General features: G+C 44.0%; 1 protein-coding gene across 7 annotated transcripts in view; it reads left to right on the top strand.

The window, feature by feature from the left end:
* The window catches only part of SORBS1 (sorbin and SH3 domain containing 1), a 269503-nt gene that overhangs the window by 138348 nt on the left and 110481 nt on the right, over positions 1–20674 (top strand). For all 7 annotated transcript variants that reach the window (XM_073685634.1, XM_073685629.1, XM_073685632.1 and 4 more), the window contains 6 exons: positions 166–279; positions 14021–14047; positions 14134–14246; positions 16616–17371; positions 17843–18187; positions 18851–18989. In XM_073685634.1, the coding sequence (XP_073541735.1) occupies positions 166–279; positions 14021–14047; positions 14134–14246; positions 16616–17371; positions 17843–18187; positions 18851–18989 (1494 nt within the window). The remainder of the gene's footprint in view (positions 1–165; positions 280–14020; positions 14048–14133; positions 14247–16615; positions 17372–17842; positions 18188–18850; positions 18990–20674) is intronic.

Below are 20674 nucleotides of genomic sequence, written 5' to 3'. Positions count from 1 at the left end.
TGTATTGTGCTTTCCTGAATGAAAACCTAGGATCCGAGAAAAGCATGGGAGTATCTAATTTAAAAGATGTTTATCACTATCATATGTCATTCATTTATCTGCATTGAGAAAAGTACACAATATATATTTTATATTCTGTTAATGGACACTTTGTGTCTCTTTTAGAAGTGGATCCTACTAAAGTATGCACTGGAAAAGGAGCTGTAACCCTCAGAGCATCCACACCACAAGGGGAGATCCATAAAAGTAAATCTACATTGGACATTGAACTTTCACCCAGTAAGTTAGTCATTGGATGTGTGCAATCTGTTCTCAATAGCTTCAGGCACTACATTATTATTATTATTATAGCGCCATTTATTCCATGGCACTTTACATGTGAAAAAGGGGTATACATAGCAAAAACAATTGCAATTATCTTAAACACAATGTGACAGTGACTGGTACAGCTGTGAGCTGATATTAATAGCCTGGGAAGCTCTATATTTATTTTCCCCTTCCCAGACTATTAAGACCAGCTCTCAGCAGTCTGCTTTCCCTCAGCTGGTTAATAAAAATAAGATGGACCCCACCCAATTTTATTCTTACATTTATTTATTACCTAAATACATAAACAGTAAGATACACACGCACTGCACTAATTATATATCTCACTGACATATTTCTATTGATTTATTCTATCTACTCTATTCTGATGGTTCATGCTGTGAATTTACTGTACTCGGCTGATGAAATGTCGGGTTTCCTATGAAGATGGGTGCGTAAAAATCGCATGTGCCGTGCGATTTTTTTTTTTTTTTTTTTCTCGCACCCATTTTTTGCATTGGCGAGTCTCGTCCGATATACGCGGCTACTCGCAGCATACTGCTATTTTTTTTTCTCAGTCCGAGCTGAGAAAAATTCCAGATGAACGCATATTCATTAAATAACATTAGTCAGAGTGCAATCCGATTTTTTTTATGGGATTGCATTCGTCCGATTAAACTCCAATGAGTATGAACCCTAACACTGTATTGAGCATGTGAAAAATCTCAGTGTAGCCTGATTTGGTGAATACTTTAGGGGTCATTTACTTAGCACTAGTGTTCATACATCGGTCTCAATCAAAACAGCTTTGTAGTAAGATGCAGCAAATTTATTAAAATGCACGTGACTCCTAATAGATTTGGCGCATCTTGGGTTGTCAATGCGCCATGAACTAAAATCTGTGGAGGCTGTGAGCTGGCATAGTTTTCGACTATATTTTAATATTTCTGGTGTCCATTATAGTAAATTTGTTAGGCAATGGTCAGGCCTGCTGCATCCTGCTAAGTAACACCCACCTTTTAGAAAAGTGTTAAAAGTGGTGGAATAGGGGTCAAAAAGTCACAAATCTTTGCACACGTATTCCCCCATATAAATGTCGACCGTTTGACTTTCACATCCTTATAACATATAAAGAGAAAAAAAGGCGTACAAAGAACTGATTTTGAAACCTTAGAAAAATCTTTATTTTACATGTACATTCAAAAGATTACAAAAAACAGTGGCATAAGATAAATAGTGTCTGAAAGCCAAAATTGGGGCACCATGGGTTGGCATTGTACAGGTAATTCAATTCATATTAAAATATGCTAGTTGGTTAGTTGGCATTAAACCATAATGAAATCTCAGTTAATAGCTAGTACTGGCTTTAAAATTTTTTATACTTGTCCCTATATGGTTGCACAAAGCATTCTATTTAATGATTTAATTATTAAAGCCAATACTAGCTATTAACTGAGATTTCATTATGGTTTAATGCCAACTAACCAACCAGCATATTTTTATATGAATTGAATTATCTGTACACTGTCAACCCATGGTGCCCCAATTTTTTGCCATTCAGCCACTATTTATCTAATGCCTCCATTTTTTGTAATCTTTTTTAAATGTACTTGTAAAATAAAGATTTTTCTAAGGTTTTCAAATCAGTTCTTTGTACGCTTTTTTTTATTTTTATATGGTCGCAATGTATAATGGCATGGAACATGTTTCCTGTATAGTAACCAAATACGTATCTAACATCATATATTACATTGCTTAGATAGATAATACAGCTATAGGCACCAGGCTAGGGAACAACGTTTGATTGTCCTTTTAACACTGTTTAAAGGGAATCTGTCAGCGGGTTTTTGCTATGTAATCCGAGGACAGCATGAGGTAGGGGTTGAAACACAGATTTCAACGATGTGTCATATGTCCGGCTGTGTGCTGTTGTTTACTTACAATGAAGGTTTAATCACCTGGTGATTATCATTGTCATAGTCTATGGCAGCTCCTGCATACTAGTCTGACTCCGCTCCCTCCTGTGATAAGTAGCTCACTGTCTATAGCTATGTACATAGAGAGCCTGGTGGGGGCAGGGTTAGCTTTCTCAGCTCTGCTGCATTGCTAAATCACAAACTCTGATTGTGTAGGAACCGTTGCCCCCAGTAAACTAAGTGATACATCGTCGGAGTCAGGGTCTCTTTGCCTATATCATGCTGCTACCAGATGAGGTAGCAAAAAGTCGCTGACAGATTCCCTTAAGCAGTTTATAAATTGCCCTCAGATTAGGACTCACCTGGGAGAAGTCTGCCATTCAGGGGCGTACATAGAAATCATAGGGCCCCATAGCAGAAGTTCTAATTGGTAATCGGGCCCCCTACCAACAAAAAAAATGAAATAATTGTTGGGGTCACAGAAGAGCATATCTCACAACTTTCCAGCCTTTACATGGTCATTTTCCTCCTGCTGAAGTCCTAGATTCCTCTTACATTGCCACCATAAAGTACAGTGCTGTGCAAATTGGGACAAAGCCAAAAAAAAAAAACATTTTTGAATATTTAATAATAAACTGTTATAATGCACTGTTACATACTAATTTTAGTAAGAAATATGTCCTCCTTTAGCAGATATGAGATTTTCAATGTGTTTTGGCATTGATTCTACCAAGTTTTTGCATAAATTCTTCATCATGGAAGCACACTTGTATGGCACTGTTTATCATGCGTTCTTTCGTTGTACAGTCCATTTTGCCAAGACGTCTCTTCACAATGCTCCACAAATTTTCTATAGGATTTAAGTCTGGTGAATTGCCAGGCCAGGCCAGCACTTTTACTTTATTTTCTTCCAGGAATTTCTTCACACACTTGGAATTGTGGCATGGAGAAAAAGTACACTAAACCACTCCTCACAGAAACAAGCTCTCAACTGAAGCTGAGGGGGCAGCTAGCTGTTATTTTCTGACTAAAACCAGTCAAACCACATTTTGTTACTCACGGTTGTACACTAACACCTGTTCAAAGCAGTTAAAACTGGTTTGAATCACTGACTGGTAACCAACTTACGATTTTACTTAAAAAATGCTTTGTCCCAATTAATTTGCACAGCACTGTATGATGTCAACAAAAGTGCCCCCCAAACACAGTATGATATCCCCATGGAGAATTCCTCCACATTAGCCTCTACATGCACAGTATAATGACCCCACTATACCCCACCTCAACTCCCAAGGCAAGTATGGTGACCCCAACACAGTATTATCCCCCAACTGTGACCCCCTCCATGCAGTATTATGGGCCTACATACATTATAATAGACCCACACTGTATAATGGCCCGCACTAGCCCTCCATACAGTATACTGGCCCCCACACAGCCCTTCACACAGTATAATGGACCCCACACAAACCTTCACACTGTACAATTGCTTGGATACAGTATAATGGCCCTCCAAATATTATAATGGCCCCAAATAATCTTCTACATAGTATAATGCGCCCCCCATAATCCTCTATATAGTATAATGTGCCCCACATAATTCCCCATATAGTATAATGCACCCCCCATGGACATCCAGCGAAAATAATGCACTCCTCATTGTCCTCCATACAATATAATGCACTCCCCATTGTCCTCCGTATAATATAATGCACTCCCCATGGTCCTCCATACAATATAATGCACTCCCCATGGTCCTCTATAGAATATAATGCACTCCCCATGGTCCTCTATAGAATATAATGCACTCCCCATGGTCCTCCATACAATATAATGCACTCCCCATGGTCCCTCCATACAATATAATGCACTCCCCATGGTCCCTCCATACAATATAATGCACTCCCCATGGTCTTCCATACAATATAATGCACTCCCCATGGTCCTCCATACAATATAATGCACCCCCTATGGTCCTCGATACAATATAATGCATCCCCATGGTCCTCCATACAATATAATGCACCCCCATGGTCCTCCATACAATATAATGCACCTCCCATAATCTTCTATACAATATAATGCACCCCCCATGGTCCTCCATACAATATAATGCACTCCCCATGGTCCTCTATAGAATATAATGCACTCCCCATGGTCCTCTATAGAATATAATGCACACCCCATGGTCCTCCATACAATATAATGCACTCCCCATGGTCCTCCATACAATATAATGCACTCCCCATGGTCCTCCATACAATATAATGCACCCCCTATGGTCCTCGATACAATATAATGCACCCCCATGGTCCTCCATACAATATAATGCACCTCCCATAATCTTCTATACAATATAATGCACCCCCCATGGCCCCCCATACAATATAATGCATCCTCAATGGTGCTCTATACAATATAATGAACCTCCCATAGTCTTATATACAATATAATGCACCCCCGTGGTCCTCCATACTCTATTTTGGCCACCAGTCACTGATTTAAAAAAATAAATACAATACTCGCTTCTCCTCATTTCATCTGATGCTGCTGCTCCTAAGCCTGTGGTGTGAAGTGCCGCACATCTCAGAACAGCGGGCGTGCTGTAATGATGTCCTCACGCCCGCTGCTCTTACCCGTCAGACAACGAGGCATAATGATGGGGGTGGAAGTGTCTGCTGACGCTCCCTCCTCCATCATCATTGCCCGCGTTGACGGCCGGAGCCCCCCTCCGCCTGTCAGCACAAGCTGTGATGATGCAGACACTTCCACCCCCATTATTCTGTGTGGGGCAGTGTGGGCGCTGATGGGCGGAGGGGAGCACAGGTGCAGGCGCTGACACCGCCCCCCGGCTCACAGGCCCCATAACAGTGGCATGGCCTGCCGCCATTGGCGGTACGCCACTGGTGCCAGTGTATGCAAAGGTGAAGAACCCCTAGGTCTATAAGAAACATCCACTTTCCAGGCTGGTTGGAATCATCTTTCCACTTTTGTCCATGGACTGTTTTTTATATTACAGCTCCGCGACATTTCAGTGAACAATAAGTCCAGAAGAGTATTTGTCCCCTCACTATTTTCACAAATCTGCAGAACATTCTCAAACATTTATACTTGCATAGGCAGTGCGGTGGCTCAGTTATTAGCATTCTGGGCTCCAATCCCACCTAGGACAACATCTGCAAGGAGTTTGTATGTTCTCCCCGTGTTTGTGTGGGTTTCCTCCGGGTTCACCTGTTTCCTCCAACACTCCAAAGACATCCTGATAGGGGATTTCGATTATGGAGATTATGATATCTGTAATGCACTGTAGAAATTAATAACGAGAAATTAAACATTTACCATTGACAAAAATGTTTGAACCATATTTCTGTATGGATCATTAACACCCATCTGTAATGACAGCTGTACTAAGCCTTTGGCATCATCTTGTAATGTGTGGAATTGGCACTTGATATATATTGACTTAAAAGGATTACAATCTCGAGCGGTGGCTCACATGTAATCTTTATGTATGCTTGAAGCATGTCAGGTTTCAAAGCTATTATTGACTGAATCATGTGGTCAATATAACATGTAGATTTCCATGTAGATTAATTGTTATTGCATGTTGATACTATTTTATTGATGTCTAAACATGCAAGTGACAAAGTATATTTTATGGCAGCTGTATGATGTCCAATCAAGGCCAGATTGTTGTGAGCAATTGCAAAATGGAATTTCAATGTAAAGTCCTAATTATTGTAAGTCAAAGCTGTACAGTATGTCAAATCAGTCCTTTAAGGTATGCTTAATGGTCAAGAGGATTGAAAGAAGAGTGAGGTTAATAATGGCAGGCAATTTGGTAATCTTCTGGTTAGATTTAGTGCGTCCATATTTGTCTTTTAGCTAGGGTAAGTTATTAGTCGAACCTGTGGCTCAGTAGCTACATGTGGCTTGCGGGCCCAACATGTGTGGTGGTACTGATCCGGGTGGTGGAACCTCTGTGCTGCGGTGCAAGGAGGGACCAGAGGGGCGTGACTAAGTATCAACTCTGTCCGACCAAGGTCGCACGGCGGCTCAGTCGACCAGGGACCAGGTGCCACTCTGGGACCGACTTTGTATAAGAGCAGGTGACTCTCATGGGTCAGAAGGCAGGAACTGACCGGTACAGCGGATGAGCTTTGGCAGGCAGGCTGACGGGTGGTCCGGGTAGACAAGCAGGCTGATTAGGCAGATATTGGCTTTTTTTTTTTTTTGACCAGGGACATCCCTCCTCCATCAACTTAGTGTCCCCAAGCAGCTGGCTCAGAGTCACCACATTGATGCTGAGGACAGAGTAGACCCCTGATCCACATAGCACAGAATGGATCAGAACTGACAAGTGCAAGTGATCCAGCAGCCCAAGCCTCCCAAAAAAAAAAAAAAAAAAAGAAAAAAAGCCAATACAAGAAGTAACAAAGCACTACAGAAAAAATGATTAGGCAGATAGTCAGGCGAGTGTTCCGGGTAGGCAAGCTGGCGACACAACAGGTAGCTGGCTGGTGCTTCCAGGTAAGCAGGCAGGCACGGCAGGTAACAGGCAGGTGCTTCCAGGTAAGCGGACTGGCAGACACGGCAGGTAACAGGCAGGTGCTTCCAGGTAAGCGGGCTGGCAGGCACGGCAGGTAACAGGCAGGTGCTTCCAGGTGAGCAGACGGGCAGAGCCCATAGACAGACTGGCGGACTGGACTGTAGACAGACTGTCGGGTGAAGAGAAGTCAGGCTAGCGGACTGAGCATAAGATCAGACTGGCGAACAGGACTGACTTGCAGAGGACCTGGGGGCTGAAGCAAAGTAAGAATCACAAAGCAACAACCTTGCACGGGCACCTCCATATTGGAGGAGGTGCCTCTTATAGGGAAAGCCCTCCGGTGATTGGCCGGGGACTTTTTAGGACGGCGTGCGTGGCCCCTTTAAGAGGGAGGGAGCACACGCGTGCGCGCCCTAAGCACAGAGCCAGGGAAGCTGCGTGCACCAGCAGCAGCTGCAGGGAGGCCGGAAGATGCTGGAGCAGGACTGCAGCGGTAAGGGGGACGGCGTCTCTGCCTGGCAGGGGCCAGAGACACCGATGCCACAGTACCCCCCTTTTACGTCCCCTCTTTTTCAGGCCAGCAAGAAATTTTTTAAGAAGAAGAGGGGCATGGATGTTCTCCCTGGGTTCCCAAGACCTCTTCTCCGGGCCAAACCCCCTCCAATCCACCAGAAAAAAGGTTTTTCCTGTTACCCTTTTGGTGGCCAAAATGTTCTCTACCTCAGATGTCCTCAGCGGGAACTGGAGCTGGAGTGGTACCTGGATCGTCAGAAATAGAATTAAGAACAACTGTTTTGAGGAGAGATACGTGGAAGGAGTTGGGAATCTTTAAGGTGGCCGGGAGTTTTAGCTTGTAAGCCACGGGATTGATTTGCTTGAGAACTTCAAACGGACCGATGAACCGCGGACCCAACTTATACGATGGAATTTTGAGCCGAACATGTTTGAAGGAGAGCCAGACCCTGTCTCCTGGATGAAAAAGAGGCGGATCCAGACGTCCCTTATCGGCATGTCTCTTCATCCGTTCAGAGGACTGAAGAAGTGCGGATCTAGTGTTTTCCCAAATAGTAGAAAATTCGCTGACCAGAGACTCCGCGGCAGGATTGTCTTCTGAAGCGAAGACGGGAAACTGGATCCGGGGGTGTTGACCGTAGACCACAAAGAACGGGGATTAGAAAGAAGACTCACTCTCATGGTTGTTATAGGAGAACTCGGCCCAAGGTAGGAGCTCAACCCAATCATTATGGTGAGCATTGACAAAATGCCGGAGAAAGCTTGTAAAAGACCTGGTTGATACGTTCCACTTGATCATTGGACTGAGGATGATAAGCAGAGGAGAAATCCAGGGTGACATCCAACAGCTTACACGTAGCTCTCCAGAAGCGCGAAGTGAACTGGACCCCGCGATCAGACACAATGTGGAGGTGTAGGCCGTGGAGACGAAAGATGTGAAGGATGAAGTCCTTAGCCAGCACAGATGCGGACGGGAGACCAGGCGGAGGGATGAAGTGGACCATTTTAGAAAAGCGGTCAGCGACCACCCAAATGACGGTACCACCGGCAGAAACGGGGAGATCCGTAATAAAGTCCATAGCAATGTGTTGCCATGGGGCGGAAGGTACGGGTAGAGGCAGTAGACAGCTGGCGGGCAGATGCCTAGAAACTTTGTTATGGGCACAGGAGGAACAAGCCGAGACAAAATCCGCAACATCCTTGCGTAGCGAAGGCCACCAGTAATGCCGGGCGATGAGCAGAAAGGTCTTCCTCTGGCCAGCATGGCCGGCTAGTTTGGATGAATGACCCCATAGAAGAACCTTCTTACGATCCGGAACCGCTGCAAAAGTCTTACCGGGTGGAAGACGAGACAGGTCAAACGGGGCCACGGTCAATACTTTGGAGGGGTCTATGATATGCAGAGGCTCCTCCTCTTGGTCGCAGGACAGGAATGAGCGGGATTGAGCGTCGGCTTTAAAGTTCTTGTCAGCAGGGTGGTAATGTAGAGCAAATCTGAATCGGGCAAAAAACAGAGACCACCGGGCCTGAAGTGGATTTAGTCTCTGGGCGTTTTGTAGATAGGCCAGGTTTTTGTGATCTGTGTAGATGATCACCGGGTGCAGAGTCCCTTCCAGCAGATAGCGCCACTCCTCTAGCGCCAATTTGATGGCAAGCAGCTCACGATCTCCTATGGAGTAGTTGCGCTCAGACGAGGAGAAGAGCTTGGAAAAAAAGCCGCAGGTTACCATTCTCCCGGACGGGGATTTTTGGGTGAGCACCGCTCCGGCTCCGGAGGAGGAAGCATCAACCTCCAGGAAGAACTGCTTGTTGCAATCCGGGCGGTGCAGCACAGGGGCGGAGGAGAAAGCTTGTTTTAGGGAGACTAAGGTCTCCTCCGCTTCGGAAGTCCATTCCTTGGGATTTGCTCCCTTACGGGTGAGCGCGGAGATGGGAGCGGTCCGGGAGGAGAAATGAGGAATGAAGAGGCGGTAATAATTTGCGAAGCCCAGGAATCGCTGAATCGCCCTCAACCCCTCCGGTTGGGGACATTTTAAGACGGCAGAATCCTTCTCGGGATCCATCCGAAGACCAGTCTCTGAGATAATGTATCCCAGGAACGGAAGGTAAGTCTGCTCGAAGAGACAGTTTTCAAATTTAGCGTAGAGACAATTCTGCCGGAGCCTAAGCAAAACCTGACGAACATTCCTCCGGTGTGAGGGCGGATGCGGAGAGAAGACCAGGATATCGTCCAGGTACACCACTACGCAAGAATACAAGAGGTCATGGAAAATGATGTTAACTAGCTCCTGGAAGATGGCTGGGGCATTACAGAGACCAAAGGGCATCACATGGTATTCATAGTGACCGTCCCGGGTGTTGAATGCCGTCTTCCACTCGTCTCCCTGGCGGATCCGGACCAAATTGTACGCCCCACGTAGATCAAGCTTGGTGAAGACCCTCGCGCCTTTAAGGCGGTCAAACAGCTCCGAGGTGAGAGGCAGGGGGTACTTATTTTTTATGGTAATTTGGTTAAGCCCCCTGTAATCGATACATGGCCGTAGCGAGCCGTCTTTCTTTTTAACGAAGAAGAATCCGGCTCCAGCCGGGGAAGTAGATTTCTGAATGAATCCCCTAGCAAGATTCTTTCAGCCAGCGACAAGGGGTAGATACGCCCACGGGGAGGTGAAGCGCCAGGTACCAGGTCGATGGGGCAATCATACGGCCTATGAGGTGGTAGTGTCTCCGCTTCCTTCTTGTCGAAGACGTCCGCATAGGACCAGTAGGGTGCCGGCAGACCGGGTAGATTAGACGGAGGTCGAACCGGGCGAACCGGAACCAGGCAGGTCTCGTGGCAATCCTGCCCCCAACGGAGCACCTCACCGGATCGCCAATTCAGAACGGGTTCATATTTCTGTAGCCAGGGTAGACCTAGCAAAAATGAGTGAGAGAGTCCAGAGAGCACATGGAAGGAGATCCTCTCTGAGTGCAGCATTCCCACCTGAAGAGTTACAGGCTCTGTGACGAGCAAGATGGTCACCGGAAGGAGTCTTCCATCCACGGAAGCGACTGCCAATGGTTCAGCCAGACATTTGGTGGGAATCTGATACTTCTCCACAAGGGACTGAGAAATGAGATTCCCAGCGACTCCGGAATCCAGGTGGGCGGTTTCAAAGAAGCTTGTCTCTCCACAGGAAATAGAAATAGATAGAGTCAAGGACGGAGAGGATTTACTCTTGCCTAGGATAACCTCTCCGAGCGGTCCTAGACACTGGAGTTTCCAGGCTTCAGCGGACAGGAACGGATCAGATGCTCCTTACTACCACAGTAGAAACAGCTCCCCTCGGCTCGGCGTGTTTCTAGGCGAGACTTGACCATCTTGGTCTGGTCGATCTGCATGAGTTCGGGCGAGCGTGCCCGGGGAGTTGCTGGTTGGGAGGCTGGTTTCTGGAAAACAGGAGCGAGACGAGGAAATCTTCTCTCTCAGGTAGTCTCCTTAGCTCGTTCCAGGAAACTGATGTCAATCCGGGTAGCTAGTGACACCAGGTCATCCAGGGTGGTAGGAATGTCCCGGCCGGATAGCCCGTCCTTGATCCGTCCGGAAAGACCCTCCCAGAAGGAGGACATCAGGGCCTTGTTGTTCTAGGCAAGCTCAGATGCGAGGGTAAGGAACTGTATGGCATACTGGCCCACGGTCAGACTCCCTTGGCGGAGACGGAGCAATGAGGAGGCAGTAGAAGTCCTTCGTCCGTGAGCGCCCTAAGCACAGAGCCAGGGAATCTGCGTGCAGCATCTGCAGGGAGGCCGGAAGACGCTAGAGCAGGACCGCGGCTGTAAGGGGGACGGCGTCTCTGCCAATGCTACATGTGGCTCGTGACGATCTGTATGCTTCGTACATTAGTCTAGCATCTAGCTTTGAAAAGCTCTCCAGATAGTGACTTTTATGTGTAGCCCTGCACAGAAGAGAAGATCTGGATATGCATATACTTGTAGAGGTAAAGGGGAAAGAAATAAATATAGTAAGCTGGAGCTAGGATCATAATGTTAGAGTTGAGCTTGAAGCTAGATGCGATAGTGTGGTGGGTACCAGAATACCAAATGCGGGTATAGTTGGTACCATTGAATGTAATTATTTTGCCAATATGAGCACAAGATTTCTGTGGGAAAGTTTTGGCTGTCATCATACTGTTTATTGGTGGACTCTGAGTGTCAGTACTGTAGGGGTGCGGGCCTGGTTATGGCTCGTGAGCATCTCTCGGAGTTGAATGTGGCTCTCAAGCTTAGGGACCACTGGTTTAGACCATCAAGGTCCTACTAGGTAGTGAAGCGAGTGAGATACTGGAATATTTCACATGCACTGGGTAGTGAATGAAGAAGTAGTTATTGCATTTTGTTGCTCCTATGAGGTCATTTGTCATACCTCAATCTTATGTCTTAAAGAGCTTTTTGGCTTCAATAGTAGACCGCTCTTAAAGACAACCTGTCACGCTAAACAAGTTGTCTGAGCTGCAGGCAACATGTTATAGAGCAGAATGAGATGACTAGAATGATATATAGTTTTAGGGGAAAAGATTCAGTAGGCACTATCATCTATTCATTGAAATTCCTGCTCATTCTGGACTGAGGAGTCCAGAGGGTGGGACTTTTCCTGTTATTAATCAGTTATTGGGAAAGACTGCCCACTGGACGACTTCTATACGCTTAATGAGCAGAAATTGAAATTTAAGAAATTAAAAAGTTGTAAAGAATCTGTCCTCCTATCAATTTGCTCATTAAATCCTTCTCTTTACACGATGCTGGCACGCAAGACTGAATGTACAGTGACAGGTTCAACCTTTCATATTTTAGTGGATAAAAGTGAATATACAAATGCAATAAAAATTATTCAACTTCATTGCAAATTAGATTTATTAACAACATTTATATACTTTCTGCTGTTTGTAATAAGCCAGTGAAATAAGCAATTTAAAGAGTTCAACACAACTAATATAACAAGTGGTTTCTCTAAATTAAGCATAAAATACCACTTTTAATGTCTACTGCAGTTTCAGAATTTTTTAACCCTTTCATGACAAGCGTCTTTAGTCCTTAATAGAGCACCTTTGGCTGTTATGACCTGCTGCAAACGTGATACATAGCTGGACACCAGCTTCTGGCGGAATTCCTGATGAATCTTAGCCCATTCCTTGTGGGAAACGGCCCCTAGTTCACTAATAATCTGAGGTTTGTGTGCTACAAGAGCCTTCTTCAAATCCCACAACGATTCTCTGAGGTTTAAGTCTGACAACTGTGATGGCCACTCCAGAAGTATCTTCCAGGACTTTTTTGAAAACCATGTCTTGGTGGACTTTGAAGTATGGGATCATTGTGCTGTTTGAAGGTCCAATAATGTCCAAGCTTCCGTTTCCTTGCAGAAGGCATGACTTTTTCTCCTAGGATTTCCTGATTCTTGATTGCATCCATCTTGCCCTCCACACGCTGCAGTTTTCCAGTGCCAGAGGAAGAAAAGCAGCCCCAAAGCATCACCGAATCATCACTGTAGGCAAGGTGTTCTTTTCAGTGTATGTTTAAATGTTCCTCCTCCAGATACGCTGCTGATCCATACACCCAAAAATTCCCAGTTTTGTTTCGTTGCTCTACAGAACAGAATCCCAAAACGTCTATGGGTTATTTATATGGTTTGGAGTATATTCAAACCAACGGTTCTTGTTCTTTTGGGTCAATAGATGTACATGTCTCAGGAATTTGGTAGCAACCCATGGTATCTTCTTCTTTCTGCCATGTCCAGGTAGTGTACCCAGTGTTCCTTTTCATTTCATTCCTTTTCATTTTAATCTTGCAAACAGCTGTATCTCTTGGAGCATGCCTTTTCTATCTTTTTGCATCCTTTTCCTTCTTTATGCAAGGCAGTAATCTCTCTTTTTTTAAATCATTTTGGACTACTCTTTTGATAAAAAAATATAATAGTGAGTGCGGCCAGAAGCTGGTGTCTGGTTATACATCACATTTGTAGCAGGTCATAACAGCCAGTACTACTACTAAGTGCTAAAGACTCTTGTTATAAAGGGGTTGAAAAATTGTGAGGCTGCAGTAGTCAGTAAAAATGTCATTTTGTGTTGAATTTGCAAAACTTAATAAGTATTAGCTCATATCATTATGTACAAAGTAAACTTTCATATGTTATCTTTCAATCCTCCTTATAATAATTATATATATATATAATTTCAAATGAGGAAGATTGAGTGAATGTAGAAACACCGCTCCAAAAAACAGTTGTTCTGCAAGCCAGTTTAGTGCTGTCATGCCGCAGTCATCTTGTCAGTACATCTCCCCTGGAGCTGCATATATTATTGCAAATCACAATCTGTAATTAGTGTCACGTCAAACACTTGAAATTCAATGCTTATTATGGGTTTTAAAAACTGTAGCGTGCAGTTCCATACGTCTTAAGTTCACAGAGACTGATTCACATCATGTTCACAGCTTTCAAGCACTTGATTGTGTTTTTTTCCCCTTTCAAACTGACAGAGTCAATGGACAATTCGGCCTTTATTGCTATGAAAGAATTCTTTGTGTCCAGAAAGGTCAGAAACAGTGAGAACATGATATGTAATGCCAGTTACTATGGCATTTGCGATTTCGTTTGGGGTTGGTGGCTGCGGCGGTTGTGTAGTTTAGGGTGCGCAGACTTTTTTCAATATACATTTTTAGGATCTAACTTTTTTTTTTTTTCTTTCTTTCTGCCTGTAAAAAACAGGTGAATTTCCGACAGAAAGAGAGCCAGGTAAGAAGAATTGCATTCAATGTCTATTTTGGTTGCAAGGAATGAAAGCTGGAAACGTCATCCTTGAAAATTCTTCACTTGTGCAGATGACCGGCCTCCTTCAGTAACTGAATCTAATGGGGATTCTCAGTCCTCCTCACTGGCTGCCAAAGGATTTCGGAGTGTGCGTCCTAATCTGCCATCCGAGTACAAGCCACAGGTATTGCAAGCCTTTCCCGGCCTATTCTCTACTATTATATTAAGTTCTGTTCGTATCTTCAATATGGATTTGTTCTCACTCGTGGCTCCAGTTGTCAATGTGCTTCGTTCCAAATTAAAGTTTTGTTTTTTTTCTATAGGTGAGCCTATGTTAAACCCATTTATTCACTTAGCTCATTTTCATTGTCCTCGCTACTCTTAATGAATATTTTCTTCTCTCTGTTGTTAGTGATTAGTTTTGCTTAGTTCTTCATAACACCTTTTGCTTGTTCCCCTTTGATGATGATTATTCTTAAGACGGCTTTCAGATTACTCATATATAGAGTACTATGACTATGTAAAGTAACTTTTACCCATCAGTTATTTATTAAACTGCTGTCAATGTATATGTAAAACCGGAAGACTAGATTAAATTGGGAAAATGCAGATGATATTCATCTTTCAGGCATTGCTTTGTGTGATCTGCCGAAAGTAGCCATTTAGGCTAGTGTTAGATGGCAACATTTAACAATATGGACGACACCCCTAACTCCCCCCTACGATTCTACGTAACTAAACATTGCTCACCAAAGGATCTGAGTGATAGGCCCGTATTACCAAGGCTTCATGCACCTTTGATATATGGGCTAGAGGTGTTTGTAGTGTTTTTGTAGTCACATGGAGGAAAATCGGGTCCATTTGGCTTCTGTCTGAACAAAAGACCGAATAGATATGGTATAGTGTTAATTTAATGTGGCCTATAATAATAATGTTTTTTATTTAGATAGCGTCAACATATTCCGCAGCGCTTTACAATTCAGACAATTTACAGACATTATGGGCACTGTCCCCATTGGGGCTCACACTCTACATTCCCTATCAGTATGGCCTATGAAAATAACATAAATCACATTGTGCTATCCATCACCCATTGATCATAAGGGAATCACCATAGACCATAAGGGAATCAGTTTAACAATTATTTAAAAGTTATTAAAAATCACATGATGCCAATATAGCCTATGGGTGTAAGGATGAAGAGTTCACAGCACACTAGGAATAGTAGAAAAGTGAGGTGTTTATGAAAGGGGTTGTCCGGCCTTAGTCTACAAATCTGCAGACACACTGTGTGACTGCAGACTTGTGAATCCTCACATCACACACACTGCACACTGTAAGGATTCTCCGGCGTCGGGAGCAGGTGGGCACGTGAATGCAAGTGTGCAATTTGCATACATGCGGTCAAGTGCTGACTAGACGTACTCAGCCTGGCTCAATGTAAGTGTATTGAGTGAAGCTGGACACAGTCTAGTCAGAATGTGGTCGGAACTATGCAAATCACATACTTGCGCTCCCTGCGCCGGCACCGGAAAATCCTCACAGCGAGCGCTCTCCGTGCATATGATGTGAGGGTTCACAAGTCTGTAGTCACTTAGAGTGACTGCAGATTTGTAGCCTTAGTCCAGGCAACCCCTTTAACCAAAAGGCACATGCTACATCTCAACCATTGCTGGTCTGTGTCCCGCTCTTTGAAGTTAATTTTGAGCTATCGCAAACTCTTCTATCTATTTTGTTTAATGACTCTGGGACCAAAGTGGAATCCCTTTGTAACACATCTTATTATTTGCCATATGTTGTTCTGCTACCGTTCATTAGACATTTATCATTTGGCTAAGGTGACAATTGCACCCGTATCACCTAAATTTCAGGAATGTGCCCTGGTGCATCCGCTAAGTGTGAACAGGACTTGTTAAATACGGTTGAAGTACACTTTTCTGAATCTGGACGTAGACAAAAGCTTTACCTGAAAATTCTCTTTTAACATATTGAAATTGCAAAGGATCACATCTGTATGATTATCGACAGGCAAGCCTTACATACAGTGTATAGACATGGGAAACCTTTGTGACCTTAAGAAAAAAAACCTAAGGTAATGTTTATCGGGTTGGGTTCAGACGTCCATTTGGGAAATGAAGTCCCTTACATCTGCAGCTCCGTGTACACATCCGCATTGTAGATGGCTGCATGAGTTGCCTACATTTCCATGCACGTAAAACAGACCAGACTAGTGCATGCTGTCATTTTTTTTGAATGGATCATCAGTCAGTGTGAAAAATATCTGGAGTGACATATTTCAAAGATTTAAGTTATAGAACTCCTACAAGTCCTATCCTTTCTAGAACGCCTGGTTTATGTTGGCACGTGAACCTTCTAACATGACCCCATCCTATGATATCCGCAAGAATCTTCCTTTCGAGTCACATAAATTCAGTTTCCTAATTTATGCCTTTAAAAATGTCATGTTTCCATACGTCTTTGTAATACTCATTATTTTCTGATCATTTTTTCCTTTTCTTTTTTTTTCTGTTCAAACTACATACGACCATGTAGAAATCTATCCCTCCTCCTCCCAAAGAGGAGAGTTTTGCATGGCGTCCACATACTAACACTAAATTTTCTTACCTAAAACCTGTGCCTATTTTGGATGGGCTTTACCTAAGTGCCCCCAAGCCCTATACACCGCATGTTACGGGCGCACCTCACTATTCTACAACTGGCGTTTCTGCTTTTAACCAAGACGTCTCTCCTGACCACCCTGACATCCCTGCCTCTCACTCTGGAGTGGAGCATGTTGATAGTACGTCCCTGCTGCCAAACACGTCACCACAACACCAGCCTAGTGAGTCAAGCGGTGCAGTCAGAAGTGTTGCTGGAATGAATTTGAGTCATGAGCCCAAAGCCGATAAAAAGGTCAGCAGTCTATATGTAGCTTGTTTATCTAACAGCACTGACCCAGCTGCATCTGAAAATCCCACCAGCGTTGCACATGATAAAACAGAGGGTGCTGAATTGGGAGCTGATGTAACTAAATCACCAGCCACGAACATTGTTTCTTCAATAATAGACACCGGAAAATCCCCACCTCCCGTCCCTCCCAGGCCATTCTTTGACCCTGTCCCAAGTAAAGATTCTTTTAGCGATGGTGAAATAGATACTTTCTGGAGTCAATGTCCTCTACATCGAGAAATGGGACGCACAGAGCCAGATACACAGCATCCTGCTGGCCGTGTCAACATGACTGCAAAGGAACCGTACTATACATCAAAGCCTAAAGCCGCCCCTGGGGCGCAGAGATTCCGTGGCATGGTACTTCTTTTCCTGTATTTATGCACCTTAAGTTTGACGTTACTTCTTGATCATCACTAACAATGTCCTGTTTTGTCTGCGTATGTCTAGCCTAATAGTTTTTGTCACATTTCCAGTAAATTGATACTCTCTTTTGACACAATCTTTTAATTGTTTTGTCTGCATTTTAGCACTTTTTTTTTTTTTCTGCACATTGTTTTCACAGTGTTCATTCCTTCCGGAAAGTTGAGACTTTTGTATTAAGGAAGATAAAAACTCTTGATGTAATTTGTATTTGTTATATAATAACTATTTTTGCTCTTTTTATGTCTATTGTTGTTTAGTGCTGTGTGTCACAATGGTGCACTCTCTCTCTCTCCAAGCCATCCTCAGCATGGTTTTATTGGACATGTGAACGCATGTCTTCTCACAGCTGCACACTTTTAAGTATATCAGTTTCCGCCATGCGTAATGACACCTTATTTCCCACAGGATGGCACTGCAGTCACAGCCCAGCCTGAGGTTATAGTAGTCCCACTCATCCAGGTTAAAGTTGAAAGAGAGCAAGAATCCACTTCGGGCACTCCACCACCACCTCTTGTACCCGCTGGCAAGCTCTCAGCCTCCCCAGAACCTGCCACCTCTAACTTGGCTTTTCCGACACTTGATGATTTTATACCCCCTCATCTGCAAAAGGGATCAAATCCTAGCTCTCCCAATATTTCTATATCAAACAATCTGCCGTCTTGCTCCCCGCCTCCTTCACCGGTTCCACCGGTAACGGAGGACTCGCACAGAGTCTTGGAACTTGATAACAGTGGAGCCATCTTACACACAGTAAGCTGCTGATACCTTCACTATGTACTCACCACATAAGATTTCTTTACTAGCTTACTAAGTACCAACTGGTCAATTCCTGCCTCTTGCCAAAAAGCATGACTAACCGTATCTCCCTCTGTTCTGTGATGCATGGACTCCTAACTGTTTTTTGTCCGTTTAACAGTGGTGTCAATGATGTCTGTTGTTTTTGTGTTTTTTTTGGAAATGGTGGTTGTCTTACTATAAATCATAATGAAAATCATATAATGGTATGTGATACTGACCCGTTATATGGAACTGTACATAAACAAATTGTGCAATGTGTGTAATGTGTGTCCTGCTGTCCTGAATGTCTTCCACTCTCCAGGCACACCTGTTTTGCATAGTTGAAGTGACTCTACAGGCGTCTAGTTGTCTCTGTCCGGCGTGACGATGCAAAGCTTATTTTTCTACTTGTCCCAATGAAGCCAAGTGGAGCGATCTAGTTTCATTAGATACTGCATGTGTTTGCATGTCTGACTAGTTACTGTTAAAAAGGATCCTGTCACTCTTTTCACAAACTAGGTAGATAATCTAACCGAGTGTGCGATGTCCAAACGCAATTGGATGTCCGTAGAACTTCTTTGAGAGATGATTTTATTTTAGAGATCTCTAATTAAATGACTTATGCTTTGTTTGTAGGAGCCTGTTACAGAAGACATTCCTGTTTCCAGCTTGAGCAATGATAAACTTTCTTCTTTTGCACCTATAAGCAGACCGTCTGTGTACCCATCTACTACCACTGTAAACCCCACCATAGTGCTTTTGCAGCATAATAGAGGTAAGGTTACTAATGAGCATGAATGAAGCCATAAGATGGGTTCTATATTTTGTGATTTTATGCTTTCTACAATAATCAAGTATATTTTCTATATGGGTTTTCTTTACCAATTTTATAAAAATGCTTATTCTACTGATTCCCCTTCCCTATTTCATACTCCGGCCAGTCCAGGAAGCTACACAGATGTAGCAGCTGCCTACTAATTTGACTGCTGTGGCATGCTATAGCAGCAGCATTGTGTGCCTACTCTACTGGCTTAGTGTGCTGCATATTCAGATGGAATGAGATCCACTGAGCTGCACAAATAGCGTTGTGGTGGCTGCTACATCTGTAGGTATTTGGTCCATGCTCAACTAAAGAGCTGCCTTAGCTCCTGTGTACACCTTCCACATGAGCACCTCAGACAGCTCTTGAAACCCATAAGTCCTACCTAAATCTTAGCTCCTCGAACCCCCATGATTGTGACATAGTTGGACATTGGGTTTAAGTACAGTAGCCACTGAACCCTCATATTTTGGTGTGAGTTCATCTGGTGTTTTGTGTCTGTCTTGATGGAAGCAGTACTGGCGTAATATGCCCCAAATTCATTAAGAGGTGTGTGCAGCTTAAAGCGTTATTCTTAAGTTGTTACTTGAGCAGTTCAGTTCAGAGCAATCCCGTGTTATTTTCCTTACTTCCTGGTTCCTGGCAGGGCACGCTCTCCCGCTTGAGTGACAGCACTGGTAAATAGAGCCTTAGTATTAGTAGAACTACAAAGCTTAGCACAAGTTCCGCTGTAATACATTCAGGTATCAGTGGATTGTTCTGGAGTGTACATGGCTATCACTATAGGTACATACAGAGATAACAAGGCACATGAATAAGCACACAGGTCCGGATAACCAGCGAGAGCCTGTGATTAGCAGACCTGCTGTGAAAGCTGCTCAGCTGGTGATTTATAACTGCAGCTCTTCAGAATATGAGAGGGGGAGGGAAGTGAGCAGATAAACTGCTGGATATAAATCAATAGACTATAGAGAGCTGACTGGGATGTTAAAGGGGTTGTCCACTACTAGGACTGGGACTACAACCCCTGGTGCTGTTCCAGCAGTGTCGGCACTCGCAATCCCGGGGCTCTCCTGCGGTTGTTATGACACATGAGCCCTGCGCCCAATTAGTGCTGGAATCCGTGTCTCCACCTTTAGAAAAATCTGATATCAAGAGGAAGTCAAAGCTGCGGCTGTTCTCTGACTTCCTCTTGATGTTCAATTTGTCTGAAGGCAAGATCAGTGACGCCGGTGCTGGGCGCCGGGCTCACGTGTCAAAACAACTGCAGGGGAGGCCAGAAAACGCGAGGAACAGCACCGGCATGGAAGGTGAATATCACTGTTTTTATTTTATTGGCGCCAAGCATTCAGATCGAGAAGGGGTTGTCCTATTAGTGGACCCATTTAAGAGTTAACCCCTCATTTGGAATGTAACTACTGTGCACTGTCCCCACTCTCTGCCAGGCCAATCTCCCTTAGCCAAGGTCTGGAGGCCAAGCTCCATGGAAGCGAGTTGTACACTATAAAATAAAATGAAAGCTGTAATTGCAAGAGAATGCAACAAGTAGCAACAACAAGTTCATTTCAAACTTGTTTATTTTCATGCTGACTAAAGCAATTTAAGAACTTGAGAATACACCTTTTAATGAATTTTGTGCA

Source organism: Phyllobates terribilis, unplaced genomic scaffold (assembly GCF_046119375.1).
Source record: "Phyllobates terribilis strain yellow unplaced genomic scaffold, ASM4611937v1 Scaffold_5__5_contigs__length_657084704, whole genome shotgun sequence".
NCBI classification, from domain to species: domain Eukaryota; kingdom Metazoa; phylum Chordata; class Amphibia; order Anura; family Dendrobatidae; genus Phyllobates; species Phyllobates terribilis.
This window is presented reverse-complemented; position numbering and strand designations above follow the sequence as displayed.